This window comes from Gymnodraco acuticeps, unplaced genomic scaffold (genome assembly GCF_902827175.1).
Source record: "Gymnodraco acuticeps unplaced genomic scaffold, fGymAcu1.1, whole genome shotgun sequence".
Lineage (NCBI taxonomy): Eukaryota > Metazoa > Chordata > Actinopteri > Perciformes > Bathydraconidae > Gymnodraco > Gymnodraco acuticeps.
This window is the reverse complement of record NW_022990271.1, coordinates 7,843,901-7,860,550: the sequence shown is the minus strand read 5'-3', so window position 1 is coordinate 7,860,550 and position 16,650 is coordinate 7,843,901. Positions and strand designations below refer to the sequence as shown.

Below are 16,650 nucleotides of genomic sequence, written 5' to 3'. Positions count from 1 at the left end.
ATCTCTACAATAAAACAGTTTAGTGCAGAATGTACAAAGATATTAATAGGAGGAGGTGCAAAACAGAAAAACGAATGAACCTTTATTTAAACATTAAATAACAGATTAAGGTCTTCTTTTAAATAAGAAAAAAACTTTGGGGGTATCTATCTACAGATAAATATTAAGCCTGACAAAGTACTTAACGTCTAATATATTGCTTTCCTGCAATGTTAACTATGTTGAAGCACTTATTTTAACTGATATTATACATAGGAATTATACTCTTATGTATGTAGATAGAATAAGAAATGTGCAGAATATGACAGTTTAATGGTGGAGGTACACACATATTGATAGATGTCTTGTAATGCACTGTTGAGGAACCTGTGACCCAAGTTTTTCATTCATTGCATAACTACACCGTAGTTGTGTATATGATTATGTCAATAAACCTTTGAAAATCTTGAAAGGGATGTGCAAAATAGCCATAATATACAGTCTTTAATTAACTATTAGTAGAGAATAACGAGTAATGAATGTATACTTTATTACTCGTTTCCATTCATGTCAATTGCAGATACATGTTTAGTCTTCTCAAGCACCAACTATCAAATATCTCTCCTGATTGTTGGTACTTGACAATCACCTTACCTGAATTTTACTCAGGTGTAACTAAAGTCTGATTTAAGGGTTGTTTATATTTCACATAATTAATCAGAATCTGCAAAGTAACTCAAATAAATGCAGTGGAGTAAAAATACCAGGTTAACCTCTGAATTGTAGTGGAGTAGAATTACAAAGTAACAATGAGCTGTCATGTGGGTATTAATGCTGCGCATTATGGACATCACTTAGAGAAGGAGAGTAATGAAAGCGGGGATAAAATGAACCACAATGACTTTTACCTTCTCAACGGCTGGGAAAGGAAACACCTCGCTTTTGGAAGTGCAAGCATTCATGCGTTATTAACTGCAAACCCGACGCGAAAGTACTTACCCCCGTCAGGCAAACTAGACCGAAGAAGTATGATCGTCTTGGTCTTATTGTTAGCGGGAGACATCCATCTGAATCCGGGCCCGGTGCAGACAAGAAGCCAGTCCTGCAGGCTCGAGGAGCTAGCATCACAATTAGCATCACAACTAGCATCTCTTCCGCTGCAGCAACAACTACGCGACGACAACAGAGACCGTGGAGACAGCGGAGACCGAGGAATTAACGGAGACTTCGAGATTCCCCCGGGGACGCCTCGGCAGACAGACACGCATGAGGCAGTGACGAGAGGAAGAGAACCGAGATCCGAGGGGAACAAATATCCGCCATGTTGTTAGCCACCCTGCTAGCATATCAACGGCTAAAGCTACAACGGAGCCTCCCTCCCCCCACCCCACCCCACCCCACCCCACCTCTCCAAACACCACGGCAGGCCGCAAGCCGGTTGCTGTAACGGACAAAGACAAATATCTGCAAGCTGACGACATTGTGCATTTAAGCAACAAAAATGGACTACATATTTTTCATCTGAACACTAACAGCCTGAGACACAAACTGGCTGAACTCAGGCAGCTATTCATGAACGGTAAGGCAAGCATATTATGCTTTTCTGAGACCAAATTGGACAATTCCATTACAGATTCAGAGATTAAAATTGAAGATTATCTTGTAGTGAGAAGGGACAGTTTATATTCCTCACAGACGGCAACAAAATTCCGAAATTATACGATTTAAAATACAAACAATAATTGTGGCTTGATATTGAGTAAGAACATGTTTTTATGAACCACACAGCTTCCGGTCTCCCACGACCCAACCGGAGAAAAAGACGTGCTGCAGGCAGTCGAAATACATTGCTTTTAAAATCGTGCTGTGCAACACGAAAAAAAGGGGCAAATCGTATTGGTGAACACGAATCAATAGATTAAAAGTCGTGTTGGTGAACACGAAATGCCGGGTTGAAATATCACTATGCAGCAATCTGTGAAATTGTTGTTGATGTTTGCAGAGTGAGGAGATCGAGATGAGTAATTACATTAGAGGATATCAATGTCAACATGTTTTAATAAGACAGGTAATTCCTGCCGGGCCTCTAATGCCTCCCTTTCCTTTCCTGCCTAGGCTAGCAGGCTGGTAGAGGAAGATCTTCTCTTCACTACAGCTCCTTTGTCTTAAATTCCCAAATCCCCCATTCTCTAGAGCAGGGTTGTCCAAACTTCTGGCCACATACAGAAAAACATACAAAGGGCGTGACAGGTGAGTTATATTTCCTCATAAGTTAAGTTATAAGTTGGAAAAATCAATCCAATGTAGGTAAATTATTCTTGATACTTAAAAAAAAAACAGCTCTCCAGAGGGTTTCAGTTATTGTGTTGGCAGCTCATCCCTTAAAACAGAAGCCTCAGATTGCTTATCATAAGAGGAAATGGGAAGGGTATATTTCAAGGTTGATATGGAAATAAGTTATTGGGATTTTTTCTTATCAACTTAGATTTGTTAGAAATGTTTCCAGCTTCAATTGACAGAATTTATTTGAAAATTGCGCTAATTAATACATGACTACTGTGTAATATATATATATATATATAATATATATATATATACTGAACAAAAATATAAACGCAACACTTTTGTTTTTGCTCCCATTTTTCATGAGATGAACTCAAAGATCTAAAACATTTTCTATATACACAAAATAACCATTTCTCTCAAATATTGTTCACAAATCTGAAATAATCTGTGACAGTGAGCACTTCTCCTTTGCCGAGATAATCCATCCCACCTCACAGGTGTGGCATATCAAGATGCTGATTAGACAGCATGATTATTGCACAGGTGTGCCTTAGGCTGGCCACAATAAAAGGCCACTCTGAAACGTGCAGTTTTGCTTTATTGGGGGGGTCTGGGGGGGTCCGAAAACCAGTCAGTATCTCGTGTGAGGGGTAGGATTAGGGTTAGGGGTAGGGTTAGGGTTAGGGTAATGTTGTGAATCGAGTGGCCTGTGTTCGTCGTCCATAACATACGCCTGCCCATACCATAACCCCACCACCACCACCATGGGCCACTCGATTCACAACATTACCCTAACCCTAACCCTACCCCTAACCCTACCCCTCACACCAGATACTGACTGGTTTTCGGAACCCCCCAGACCCCCCCCCAATAAAGCAAAACTGCACGTTTCAGAGTGGCCTTTTATTGTGGCCAGCCTAAGGAACACCTGTGCAATAATCATGCTGTCTAATCAGCATCTTGATATGCCACACCTGTGAGGTGGGATGGATTATCTCGGCAAAGGAGAAGTGCTCACTATCACAGATTTTTTCAGATTTGTGAACAATATTTGAGAGAAATGGTTATTTTGTGTATATAGAAAATGTTTTAGATCTTTGAGTTCATCTCATGAAAAATGGGAGCAAAAACAAAAGTATTGCGTTTATATTTTTGTTCAGTGTATATATATATATATATATATATATATATATATATGAAGTACAATATAAGACAAGCAGAAGTTTCATTTGTGGGCCATATTTCATTATACTTTTTGAATTTGCTGAGGGCCGATTCAAAATGGTCCGCGGGCCACATTTGGACAACCCTGCTCTTGGCCCTCCTGTCAGGTGGGTTGAGTTGGTTATTTCAATCCAGTAGAGTTGATGTGTCAACCAACTCCCCTCCCCAGTTATTTGTTGGCACCCAAAGGATTGTTGACATCCACCTTGATTCATCGTCTTCTTATTAATAGACACATTCATAAAAGTCAGTCAATGCTTTCCAAAAGCACGAGCAGTGAACTCCAGGCCCACGTGACTAAACTAAAAATTGAAAGAAACAGACTAAGAAATGACGTAAGCTCCATGATCAAAACTGCCAAAAAGAATTTCATCAATGTCAAAACTGAGGAAAACAAAAATAAACCCCGTGAACTTTGGAAATTACTCAATAACCAGCTTGGCTGGTAAAAAACTCAAAACGAGATTTTCTAACTTAAACATAAAGACAGATAACAGGCTCATGACAGACAAACTGGATGTGGCCAAGTACTTGAACATTTTTTTCACAAACATAGCCACAACTCTTGTAAATAAATTACCCTCCCACTCAGGGCTTTTTGGAGTAGATCACATCATGACCTACTACAAAAACCTAGGGGTACGCAAAGATGATTTCAGTCTAGCAAGGGTAACAACAGCAGAGGTACTCATTAAACTGAGCGCCCTCCAACCTAACAAGGCCACTGGCCACGACAATATCCCCTCCAAATTCCTCAGAGACACAGCAACCGCCATCTCACCAGTCATAGCTCACATAATTAACCTCTCCATAAAACAAGGAAAAGTACCCAAAGACTTCAAAATTGCAAGAGTAACCCCCCTGCACAAAAAGGGCAGCAAATTGGACCCAGGCAACTACCGCCCTGTTTCTATACTTACCTCCATCTCGAAAGTCATGGAAAAAATAGTATATGAACAGGTCGAAAAGTACCTCGCGGAAAATAAACTAATCTATGAATTTCAATCTGGCTTTAGAACATCCCACTCCACTGACACATGCCTTCTTTATTTGAGCGACCACATCAAACAAGAGGTGGACGAGGGCAAATACTGCGGCATGGTGAGGCTTTCGACACTGTCAATCACCCCATTCTGATTGACAAGCTAAAAGCAATTGGTTTTGATAAACTATCGGTGAGCTGGATGCAATCCTACCTGGAGGGGAGAGAACAGATGGTGGAGGTAAACGGTACTCTGTCACCACCTCACCTCTGCCCACTTTGACAACCTAGGATGGCTTAGAGTAGACGACAGAGTACAGCTACTTGCAATGGGCCTGGTCTACAAGATCCACTACACCTCTATGGTACCCATGTACATGTCAAAATTCTTCCCAAAGGTCAAGGAATACCATGATCATAACACCAGAGGGAGCTCCACAAATCATGTGAAACCCAGATTTGGCACAAAAAAGGGGGAATACACGTTTCGCAATTATGCCACATCAAGGTGGAACGCTCTTCCCACAACTGTAATGGAAAGTAAAACTATACTTACCTTCAAAACCTCTCTTAAAGAGCACCTTCGGGGGAGAGCATTGCAAAACTGGCCCCGGTAATGGTACAAATCTCAACCTGTCGTTCAATGGACAGCTTCCCCCCCCCCCACCCCATATCTATGTATATACTCGCATTTTAGACTCTGTTACCAACTGTATATCTGTAGACTTGGTATGTCTTAAATGTCCGGTTAGGATGTATTAGAACGAAATCTAAAATGAAAATTGTAAATAAGCCATCTGTATGTCTTATATGTCTTAAATGATATGATGAATTGGAAATGGGGGACCCTGATGTAAACTAGACGAAAGTCTTTCTCTGGTCTGCATCCCCTTAACAATTGTATGTTTTGAGCTGTACTGTACTGTACCCAATATACAAGCTGTTAATAAACTTTTCAATCAATCAATCATGCGTTTTCAAGCATTTGGGATACCTAAGTTGTAAATGTATACATCCTGGGAGAGGGATCTCTACTCTGTTGCTCTCTTTGATTGACAATCTTCTACCTTATTATCCTTGTGTGAACTCCTACCTGTAGCTTCCTGTTTTAATTGTATTGCTGCTCTGACATCTGAATTTCCCCGCAGGGATTAATAAAGGTTTACTTTATGTTGTCTTAAATTAGTAGCAGGCGATGCCGTAAAGCTTTAAACCCAATTTAACCTCAAATCACCTCTTTGTTTGGAAACTGGATTAAGCATTACATTTCAAATCAGTGTGATTCATACATATTAATCATAATGGTAAAAACCAGAGGCGCCGGGAAACTTTGGTTACATCAGACAACCATTTCTTTATTTCGCACCTCTGCTGTACATAACATAAACAAGCAGACATACAAACAAACACACTCACCCACACACAGATCTTAAGAAAATATACAAAACAAAATATGGCTGTTTATATGCCATGTGGGCTGAGAACTGATAATACAGTGGAATGATACAAAATAAAAAAATCATTCGTCATCCTCTTCTTCCTCCACCTCTTCTTCTTCTTCCTCCACCTCTTCTTCTTCTTCTTCTTCTACTACTACTACTGCCTCTACCGCTGCCGCCTCTTCCTCCTCGTCGTCCTCATCTTCTTCATCGCTGATAACATATTTCTTGGCTTTTTTGGTAACCACTTCTTCTTCGCCGTCGTCGTCTGCCTTCCTCTTACTGGATCCCTCGCCCTCCTGCTCAAAAACAGAAGAGAAGAGATGACTCTCATGCTGACACTAGCAGACATGTTGTACAGTTTCTCAGTACGTTCAGTTAGTTATTTTACAGTTGCGTTTTGTTTTCGGGAAGAACCACAAGTGTTGTTATTCTGAAGATAAATGAGTGCATCTTTAAGTGCACGTTATTCAGAAAGACTAGTATTTCTTGTCCTGTTCGGTTCACTGAAGACGGACAAATGTCTTTTTTAAGCTCTAAAGTAAACTGCATTACACTGCCCCCTGTCTGTGCAGCAGGACACAACACCCACCTCATCGCTGTCTAGCTTCTTGGCCTTCATCAGCCTCTGGGCCTTGTCATCATCGGAGCCTTCATCACTGTCTGAGGAGTAGATCCTGGCTCGCTCCTCTGGATTGGGGGAAACCATTGAGGATGTTCAATAGGCCTTCATAAAAATATTGTGAGAATTAATAAAATATCCTCCCTCACCTCTGAGACCTCCGCCTCCCTTGAATTTGCTCTTGATGGCTGCCAGACTGATGGTCTCGTCGCCCTCCTCGTCGTCATCGTAGCGGTCGGGCTCCAGGTAGCTGCTGCTCAGGCCTCTGGCGTGCTGCTTCTCCCTCATCCTCCTCTGCTGCGACTCTCTGCGGATGGACGCTCGCAGCCGCTCCTCCTCTTTCTGACAGGAGAGACACCAGGGGGAATCATTTTAAGCACTGGCTTCAAGTTTGACATTTAGTTTCTAGCTGGTAATGTGAGTGCATAACTCATGTCATAATACATTCACTACATAGTACTTTTACAACAGGCTTTTCAACTAGATTGAACCTATTAAATCAAAACATATTTTGAGCAGGCTCAACACCTCATTTCTGGGCTGCAACATTTATTTATATTCACTATCAAATTGCTTACATTTTTTATTTGATCATATTTTAAGTAGTGTTATAGTTATACAAGTGTCAGGTTTTGATAAGGTTTTTTAAGATCCCTGTACAGATTATATAGTCAGAATATATTTGATATTTCAGTATGGAACAAGCTGTTCAGTTCTCTCGTATTTATGGTTTTGGTTTATCTACCTCCTTGAACACATTACCCTACTTATTAGTTTAATATTGAAGAAACATGGATGTTGTAGCAAAGCTATTTTCTATGCATATTAATTAACTAATCCCTTTTAACTGTACAGGTTAGGCAGTAAAGGTAAAGAAAAGAGAGTGTGGTTACAGTTAAATGTCTTGAGTCTAAAGTCAAACTTCACATATTGGAAGCTCATGAGGTGCATCCAACTCTGAAATTAAACTATTAATGGAACAGAAATAAGCTGTAAATGCATCTGAACTGCTGCCATGTCAATCCACACAGCATTATTTTCAGACTGTAGCTGCCCTAACCCTTTCAAGTCTGCCTCAAGATCAGCAAAATCTTGCATGTGAGAATTTTTTTTTAGTAGTTGCGTCTAACAGCAATAACAGCAGGAGCGCGATGCTTGTACAGTGATTCTTCCCCAGATGAGTGCTGAGCACGGTGAAACTATAAACGAAGCTATCAGCAGTGTTTGTTTGGTGTTGACAGTAGATACAAAACCAGCCCCCTCCAGACATGCTGACACTTTTTCCATTTCACTGTGTGACCCCATTATGTAAGGACGTCAGGTTAAGTCTTTATGTAATTGAGCACAGTGCCTGTCCGCAACTGGCCTCACGCCACGTGTTTGGTTCCTGCGAGAACAAAATCATTCTCAAACAGGGGGGAGGAGAGGGTGCGTTACCTTGATCATTTCATTACGATGGGACTCTGGATCTCGTCCAGCCATGGGAAGGATTCTGATCTTCTGGGTCTTGGAGCAGCGGTCAGCCAGAGACAGAGTCATCTTCCTGTGAGTGGCGCTGTCTGTGGAGTGGGGCCTGGATATAGAAAATATACATAATGTTACATTTAATGCATTCCATCGTGCTTTCTCTTTAAAAGTATTACCTTAAACATTAAGTGGGCAGTTTTCACAGCTTTATTCATATTTATATTTATTGGTAATTTGGAGGAAAAATAAACATTTTATTAAATGAAAGTAATTCAATCCTATTCATTATACATTGGGAGAACTGAATAAAGAGGCAATTACCATTTATATACCACAAATATGTCAGCACTCAAATGCATGAAAGTATTTTTGAACAAATCTAAATGTCATAATCTTTGTGAAAGTTTGTCATTTTCTAATAGAAATGGCTCAATCTTACTTGATTTCCAACTATTCCTAAATGATCAGCTCTCCTGTCATATAAGAGACATTTTAACATAGTTCTTAAAAAGTGTTACATTGAAACCTACTTTTTAATTTGTGAAATTGAATCTTTAAAAGGAATGTCACATCACCAATTTCTAGAGCCCATTCAGCTCTAATCCTTAATAGAAAACTCTGCTCTGATGATATTACACAACCAGAACAAATGGTCATGTTCTGTCTGGCAGGGCGGAGCGTCATGAAAGCAGCTTTGGCCCGTGTCCTGCTGGTCCCATGTGTTCAGAGGAGACAGAACATCCAGGTGTACTCGGGGGCCGCTAAGAGGCTTACACACTTCTTAATGGGAGAAATCTGGGCAGCTTGCACAAGGTGATCCTGATCTTGCAGCATAGACTACATTCCTGAAAGGAGCTTGAATGAAGGCTATTGTTGTTGTTTTGAGTTAGAGGCACCGTGGGCCATATTTGCATGTCAGGGAGCCAGATAGAAGAGGAGTATCTCTAGCAACCTATAGCTTTTGCCTCAAGGGAGAACTTCTCTTTGTGTGAGACTCAATTCTTAATAGCAGCCTGTCACTAATAACAACAGTGGCATGTTTCTGTGTTACCTGAATGTGAGTTTGGTTTTGAACACAGCCTGTCCCTGCAGTCCTGTACCCTGTCGGATGAACAAGTGGTTGTGGTCCCCCTGGAGAGGAGCCTTGTAAACATCGAACACTTCATTCCCAAGATGGAGGGACATGCTGTGGAAAGAAGGAGACGTTTTAAAACCATGGAAGAGGAGAGTACGTCCTGTACACAGTGTAGCAACCTCCCAGACATCCAGCTCCACATAATACACACCTGCCATCAGACCATTTGACAATGCGTGCATTGCTGTCTCGTATTTCATTTCCCTCTTCGTCTTTCCTGGCTCTCCAGCGAATTGTGTTCTCCACCTGTTGGAGAGAAACTCTGGTCACTCTCTTCATAAGAACATGAGCCTTGTTTCCAATTATTTCTAGAAGCCTTGTATAGAGGAAACTAAATACATTAAACAAAGTCAAAAACAGTTTGGCAATAAATAAGGTATTATTTATAAGCTTAAAATAATCATTAAGGATTAAGCAAAAGAGTAAACTGAAATAAAATCCAACACATATGAACCCCATAGATAGAATACAAGCATTATAGGGAAATGAGCAGCAACATCAAAAGTGCTTTTAAAAAAGTCTGCTCTATTGCACAATTTATTTCAATGATTTCAGACAACTACAGATACATGTATATACAAGCAGGTGTGGACTACATACCTTCAGCTTCAGCCTGGTCCTTCCCTCCTCATCCAGCATTTCTTCATCCTCAAATTCATCCTCATAGTACTGAGGATCAAAGGGTCTATAAAGGGTGATTCATAGAAAATTAAAATGAGTGGACGACCTTTAAGTAAGGCAGAAGATATCCTGCTCATCAAGCCCCAACACATTTGGGTGAACACTTCACAGAAAGTGTAAGCTCTTGCAAATCTCTTACTCGCAAGCACAGAGTTAAATGATCCTAGGCATAAATTAAAAGGGTCTAAAAATGTGCATTTACTTTTTTGTACTCTCTTCATTTTAAAGTACTTGAGAGCTCATCGGGTACAACATGCATGTTGTATATATTGACAGTGCCATGGTTCTGACCTGGGCTCCACAGAGAGGAAGTTGGGCAGCTTGACAAAGTAAAGGTCAGATCCCAGGTCTGTGCTGACTTTTGGGATCTCTACTTCGATGCGGGTTTCGGGGGCATGCTCCTCTTCTGGACGATCCCCGTCCATCCCATCATCTGCATCCTGGACACACAAAGAGAGGGAAGGGAAGAGAACATTTCAAAATACACGTAATTATGGGGATCACCTCAGAGAGGCTTGCAGAGAAGCTCAGATAAAAATAGATTTGGGAACTCTTATAATTAATAATAATAATAATTCATTACATTTATTTTTGCTATTTTCCAGATGCTCAAAGTGCTTTACATTACATATAACATATATTAGACATGTAACATTGAATACTGTGGACAATACCCACAGGAGAAAATTAGGGTGAAGTGTAGTCGCAATAATCAATAAATTGACTTATCGTACGATAAATAAAAATGGACTCGATAACTTTTCTGAACTCGATAAATTGCCGTTTACATGCGTGTTTGTTTACATAAGGATGTGACCAGCATTTTAGCCAGGCGGACTGTGTCTGCCAGCCCGGCGCGCTGTGAGGGGCGGGGCTCACACACAGCCCATGACACAGCCAGGTCAGGACACTCCGCGTGCAGCAGTCAAATTAATAATATAGAGACAAGCAGGAGACAACGTGTGACTTACTCGAGGGGAATTTGAAGTTAAATGGAAGTGGTTGCAAAACCTAATACCACATCTCCGGTGTGGGAATATTTCAACGAGGCGAACCTACGGACTTGAATGAGCCGGGCGGTGTGTCGCATTTGTTTTAAAAAAGGTAGCAACAAAAGCTAGCAATACGACCAACCTTAAACTGCACCTGAAACACAACCTACCCATTCCGTTTTCCCTGCTGGGAGCAAACACGGCAGCTGGAGAGCCCCCACCTTCCCTACAGTTTGCCCGACAATGCAAACATGTTGTTGAACCTTGCTCGAAATCTTTGAAATACAGATTTGGATATGGCCTGTTGAGGCATCTGGGTCTTTGTATGGACAGTGGACTGTACACTTAACTGTTGTTTTGAGGAGGGTTTTTTTTTTTGTCTGTCTGTCTGTCTGTCTGTCTGTCTGTCTGTCTGTCATTTTAATTAATTTGTTATAATTAAATGTATTTGTTTTATTTATTATATATAATTTATATATTTCAATATTATTTCACATTTCATTTGCAATGTTGAATGTTCAATACAAAGTTATGTTTGAAAGTATGTACTTGAATTATCATTATATATTATCATTATGTCAGTGGTCTAAAATGGTCTTACAACGGTGCCGACAATATTATCGTTTATCGCAATAATTTCCGGGAAAATGTATCGTCCAACAAAATTAATTATCGTGAGAGGCCTAGTGAAGTGTCTTATAAAGAAGGACTGGGCATAATTACAGGCGCTTGAGGATCAGTGGAAGAAAGAGACAGAGAGCAGGGGGATGGACGTACCAGGGGCTGACCCGGGGTCGGAGGCTTCTCTGCATCGCTGTCTGAAGAAATGTCATCAGCCTCTCCAAACAGGTCATCTGCTGCCGTCTTCTTTACTGTCAAAAGTAAGTTAGATAACTACTTTAAAGTACATGAGAGCAACAAAAATGCATCCTTCAGCTGCAATTAATACCAATAAATCTTTCAGGAAAAATTTCATTTATTTTTCCAAGCGATTTCTAACCTTTTTTTGTTCCAACATCACTGTCTGAATCTGAATCAGAGGCGATTTTTGCTTTGGGCTTCTGTCTTAGAAAATCATCTTCGCTATCACTGCCCTTAGGAGAACCTGAAAAATAAAAGCAAAACAGGTGGTAAAGCAATTTCATTTGCACACATCAGTTTTAGTTTGTAAAAAGCATTATTACCCCATGAAAAAGTCTAAGAGCAAGATGAATCTCTTATTATTCTCAGAGTCCTAAGATTAACTTTACAAGATCAACACAGATGTCTGGCTTGAGGTCCAGTCCCTGTACAATATCGGCTCGTCCTTTGACACTGGACTCGAGTAGTACCTGACTTCCTGCTCCTCGGCCCCTCGTCATCAGAGTTCTCTCTTTCTTCTTCAGAGTAATGACGTTTCTCCCCCTCGTCCTCCGACTGGTCGCTCTTAACCCCTCCTCCCCACTTCTCATCCTCTGACTGGTTCTCCCTGGCAGAAGCTTCTCCATCACTGTGAGGTGTGCCTGGCGCTGACTGCGGAGTCCCAGGTTCGCTGTGCACACTGGATATAAACATACATTTGGATGAAATTAAAATCAGGTCTTCTGACTACACAGGATGGACTTTTGATAGATGAATAAACACAAGTACATGCTCTTAGACAGTGTTAAAAGGTCACATAATAACTTGGCATTGTTATACTTAACTAAAGTACTGTGTTTTAGTTGGGGTCCCCTCTGGCATCATGTCATGTTATTTCAGTTTAACAATGAAGCAAATCCTTATGGCTTACCTTCTGTCTGAACGGGCACTGCCCCTCTCGGAGCGAGGGCTTCCCCCTCCAGACATCGCGCTGCCAGCCGGGCTTCCTCTGTCCGACTGGTGGCCCCTCTCCTCCTCGTCTTCATCCTCGTCTCGACGGCCGCGCTCTGAGCCGCTGTGCTGCTCTGCGCCGCTGTGCTGCTCTGCGCCGCTGTGCTGCTCTGCGTCGCTGTGCTGCTCTGCGCCACTGTGCTGCTCTGCTTCAGAGTGATCCCCCTGGTCTGAGTGCATGCTGGCCTCTGACTGGTTCCCTGAGCGCTCAGACTGGTTGTCGCTGCCGCTGCGAGGACTGTGCTGACTGCGAGGACTGTGCTGACTGCGAGGACTGTGCTGACTGCGAGGACTTTGCTGACTGCGAGGACTGTGCTGACTGCGAGGACTGTGCTGACTGCGAGGACTGTGCTGACTGCGCTGCTCGTCCTCACTGTCGTCTCCAAACAGCTCCTATTAGGTTGAAATAAAGTTAAGTTAGATGAGAGAGGAGTACACAATGATTATAAATGAATCAGTGGTTCTAGTAGGGTAGAACTTTATCCATGATGGCTGACCCCTGGTGTCAGAAGGTGGGGTAGACAGACATAATGTAAAAAAACAGTATTTATTATCAGTCCATAGTTAGGGTTTTAATTCTATGGTCAGCAGAATCTCCAAGTGTGTCTGCTTTTAACCTTTTCCTAATTAGCTTACACACTTTATTTACATTTCTGTGATTACATGTATACATGCAATACATATGACATGTATTCAGGGTTTCATATTTTCCCCTACTCTTTTGATAATAAGCAGTCAAGTTAGGGCTGAACAATAAATCAGAATTTTGTCAAAGTTGCAATATGACTTGTAAAATAACCAAATTGCAGGAGCTTTATTATTTGATTCAAAATACACTACATTTTGCTGCAAAGATGTCCCAGGCTACAAACTATATTCTGCACACTTACAAGAATGTATTTGTTTAGAACAGATCTCCATTTAAAAAAATCAAACCATTACATTTTAATATAAAAAACGAGAATAATTATGCAAAAAAGATCACTCAAATATGTTGAATAATAATGCAATTGCATATTGGTCAAAACAAGTGCAATTAAACCTTTTTCCAAGTAGTTACGCCTTAGTATAATGTCTCAGATATAAAAACCAGACACGATAAAATAAGAACGTCAGACAGAAAAGTTGAACTCACTGTTAATGTCGTCGGGCTGTTGGATTTATTAGCTATTCTAAACATATTATTAAATGATAGTAAATGTTTGAGTGATTATTGGACAGGGGTCAGAGTAAATCCACAAAGAGTGTCATTCTTCAAACACACACCTTATTAATGCTGGCTTTTCCTGTCTCCCGGCCGTCCTCATCGTCCCGTTCCCTCTCACTGCCGCTGCCCGAGGCGTTGCTGGCGGATCGGGGTCTCTCCTGCTCCGAGTCTGAACCGGAGCCAGAGACAGACACTGCTGAAACACAATAAAGCAATGAGCATTCATTATTTATTCTGGGACAGAGTGTAGCTCATCCTAATTGCTCTCGCACAGTTCTATATCAATATAAACACCAATAGACGTTATTAAAAATGGTACAGGTGTACATATCAGAATCAAAACCAGAATAATGTTTATTGCAAAGTATGCCTAGTGTTTAAGATTTAAACAAATGTGCCTTAGTATTTGGTACACCAACCATAACAAGAGGAACAAATAAATACATGCAGAGTACTGTCAATGCCACGAACTTAAATACAGAATAAAAGCCTTACAAAAAAAAAAAATGAAAACATCAAAAATAAAAACACATATTTCGTCTACACGTGTTTCTTGTCAACACTCAATGGAGTAAACTACGAGACATGTAAAAAAAAAAAAAAAAGACATTAAGCAGCTACGTTGCCGTTTCGCTCCCTCCTCTGCAACATGTGTTTGTAATATTGCATGTGATTTGGTTGATACTACTAAACGTATTTATTATGTTTTTTTTAATTTTATAAATACTGTTACTGGATAACCTGGAACGGTACTTTTGTAAATTGGAATTTGTTTAATTTCCATCTTTAATATGTTATGCATGCCTCTTATTTAGATTGCCTCTTGTTTTTGCCATAACAATGTAAAGTTCCCTTCTGTGGGACTAATACAGGTAGGCCTATTCTGATTATGTCTGTGAAATAAGTACTAGGTTATTTTTAACCTTTGTAGTGTTGACATTTTGGAATTGAATAAATACAATCTTAATACATGATTTAAGCAGTTAGAGCGTTTTTTCACTCGCTTGTTTTTCCACTGGCCAAACTAACAAAGCTAAGTGTTGTTTGGCTGATGAGAGCATGTGCTGGAGATACAAACTGCACTGTTGTTGCAGCTCAGCTAAATAAGCGGGTTCATACAAATACAGAGAGCTAGCTTTTTAATGCGAACTAAAGAATAAACGTTGACTCGTTTCTCATATAGCTAGCTTTTAAATAATATTAGATACCGACACCGTTACACCGGGGTAATGTTCGGGCAGAGCTAATGCTAACATGGTTAGCATCGGGAAACACTCGACATCGCTATAAACTAGATTAATCAAGAAATACTATTTTCACCGACTGAGAGACAGTTTTACCTCGCTGCTCATTGTCGCTGTCCCCATCACTCCCGAACAAATCATCCATGTCCGCCATTTCTTCCAAACTGTGGCAGCAACAATGTGACCTAACAGGAAATGATCGCCCGGCTCAGGGATGGTTTTGTTTCCGAGTTCAATCCGCGGCGGACATGTTTGTGTAGTGAGCGAAGTCAGCCACAAGAAGGGGGTACACACTTAAACGTCAAGGGTCCACACCACAGTAAACTCTGAGGCTCTGCTGTTCTCTCTCAACATGTAATCCTCCAATAAATGCAAACATTTCATATATAAACAATATATTTCAGTTTTTTATATATATATTTTCCAGCTGTATAATGCTATCTTGTTTTCCCAGCTTTACAATGCTATCTATCTTGTTTCAGATTTTTCTCCCAAATTTCCTTCACTTTCCTATCACTTATACTAAAATAATATACAGTTTATTACGAAAAGGGTATGGCCAGCAACAAAGACGTAGGCCTATGCAAAGAAACTGAGAAAACAATTTAACAGTAAAACTAAATTCTTAACATTTCAAACCTTAGGATGGTAAGCTATAGCTACCATTATTTGATTGAAAATAATGAAGCTGCTAAAACGTTTATTAATGTGTAGGCCTAATAGACGAAAAGCATGTAGGCCTATTGCATTTCAAAGTATAATAAAGTACATCTATATTTCATTTGTGAAATATTTGCAATGTCATGACTAGATTAAAAAGTTGTATTTGTGTCATGTTATTGGTTAATTTATATATGTGTTTGATGTACCCTATGCTTGTAGTCATGTATGTATTGTGCACATGAATTATCTTTGTGGGCCAGAAAACAGCAAATTAATGGTTCAAAAAATAAATATTATGACATCATGCTGCAGTAAACCCTGTCTTCACCTTCAGCAGACAGAGGTCTACTGTATTTGCATTTATCCTTTGTTGTAAAACTGGATTAAAATGACAGTAAAGATGTCTTTAGTAGCCTACATTACAACCCCTCTAGTGGATTGTAGTTTCTGTGTAGTGTTACATGCTAGGGATCTTGTAACAGTGCACATACATGTGAAATGTCTGGGCACAAGACATCCTATCTCCTCTATTGTGCAACACAGTCTGAAAAAAAGAAAAGAACGAGCAGCCCTCTATCTTTAGAATCAAAGTTAATTTAAAGTTTATAGTGTACTAGACACTGTATATTTTTTTGAAAGAGGTAGCGAACGACAAAAAGAGATAGAAATGCTCTAGTTTTGCATATGTTTATATAGTCTGTCTGGTCTTTGGAATTTGTGGTTCACTTCTTGGCACTATGGAAAATGCTTTGCATCTTTTTTGATGCATGAACAGACTTCACTTCAAACACTAACATTTTGCTGTAAGAAAATAAACGTATTACACTCAACCTTTCTTTGTACTCATCTTCAATATAACAATGGGGTTTGGTTGTTTG

The 16,650-nt window shown here is 40.3% G+C and overlaps 1 protein-coding gene across 2 annotated transcripts; it reads right to left on the bottom strand.

Moving 5' to 3' along the window:
- Positions 1-5,796: 5,796 nt before the first annotated feature.
- Positions 5,797-15,358, bottom strand: leo1 (LEO1 homolog, Paf1/RNA polymerase II complex component). 2 transcript variants are annotated; one of them, XM_034221337.1, is made up of 14 exons: positions 15,206-15,358; positions 13,925-14,061; positions 12,579-13,051; positions 12,139-12,347; positions 11,808-11,912; positions 11,585-11,679; positions 10,107-10,255; positions 9,735-9,819; positions 9,286-9,380; positions 9,051-9,185; positions 7,970-8,105; positions 6,682-6,874; positions 6,503-6,600; positions 5,797-6,209 (listed from the first exon to the last, which is right to left on the bottom strand). In XM_034221337.1, the coding sequence occupies exons 1-14, from the start codon at positions 15,261-15,263 to the stop codon at positions 5,991-5,993; spliced, it is 2,187 nt and encodes a 728-aa protein (XP_034077228.1). In that variant the 5' UTR covers positions 15,264-15,358; the 3' UTR covers positions 5,797-5,990. The 2 variants fall into 2 exon arrangements, with proteins under 2 accessions (XP_034077228.1, XP_034077229.1); XM_034221338.1 differs by having other exon boundaries at positions 13,925-14,058; positions 15,206-15,357.
- Between the last annotated feature and the right edge of the window lie 1,292 nt (positions 15,359-16,650).

Bases quoted from the DNA above. Each gene is read 5' to 3' on its own strand.
- leo1 (XM_034221337.1), bottom strand. From the start codon at position 15,263: ATGGCGGACATGGATGATTTGTTCGGGAGTGATGGGGACAGCGACAAT. The intron at 14,062-15,205 runs GTAAAACTGTCT...ATTGTGTTTCAG, and splicing joins CAGCGACAATGAGCAGCGAG to CAGTGTCTGTCTCTGGCTCC. The intron at 6,210-6,502 runs GTGGGTGTTGTG...GTTTTTGAGCAG, and splicing joins AGAAGCTAGACAGCGATGAG to GAGGGCGAGGGATCCAGTAA.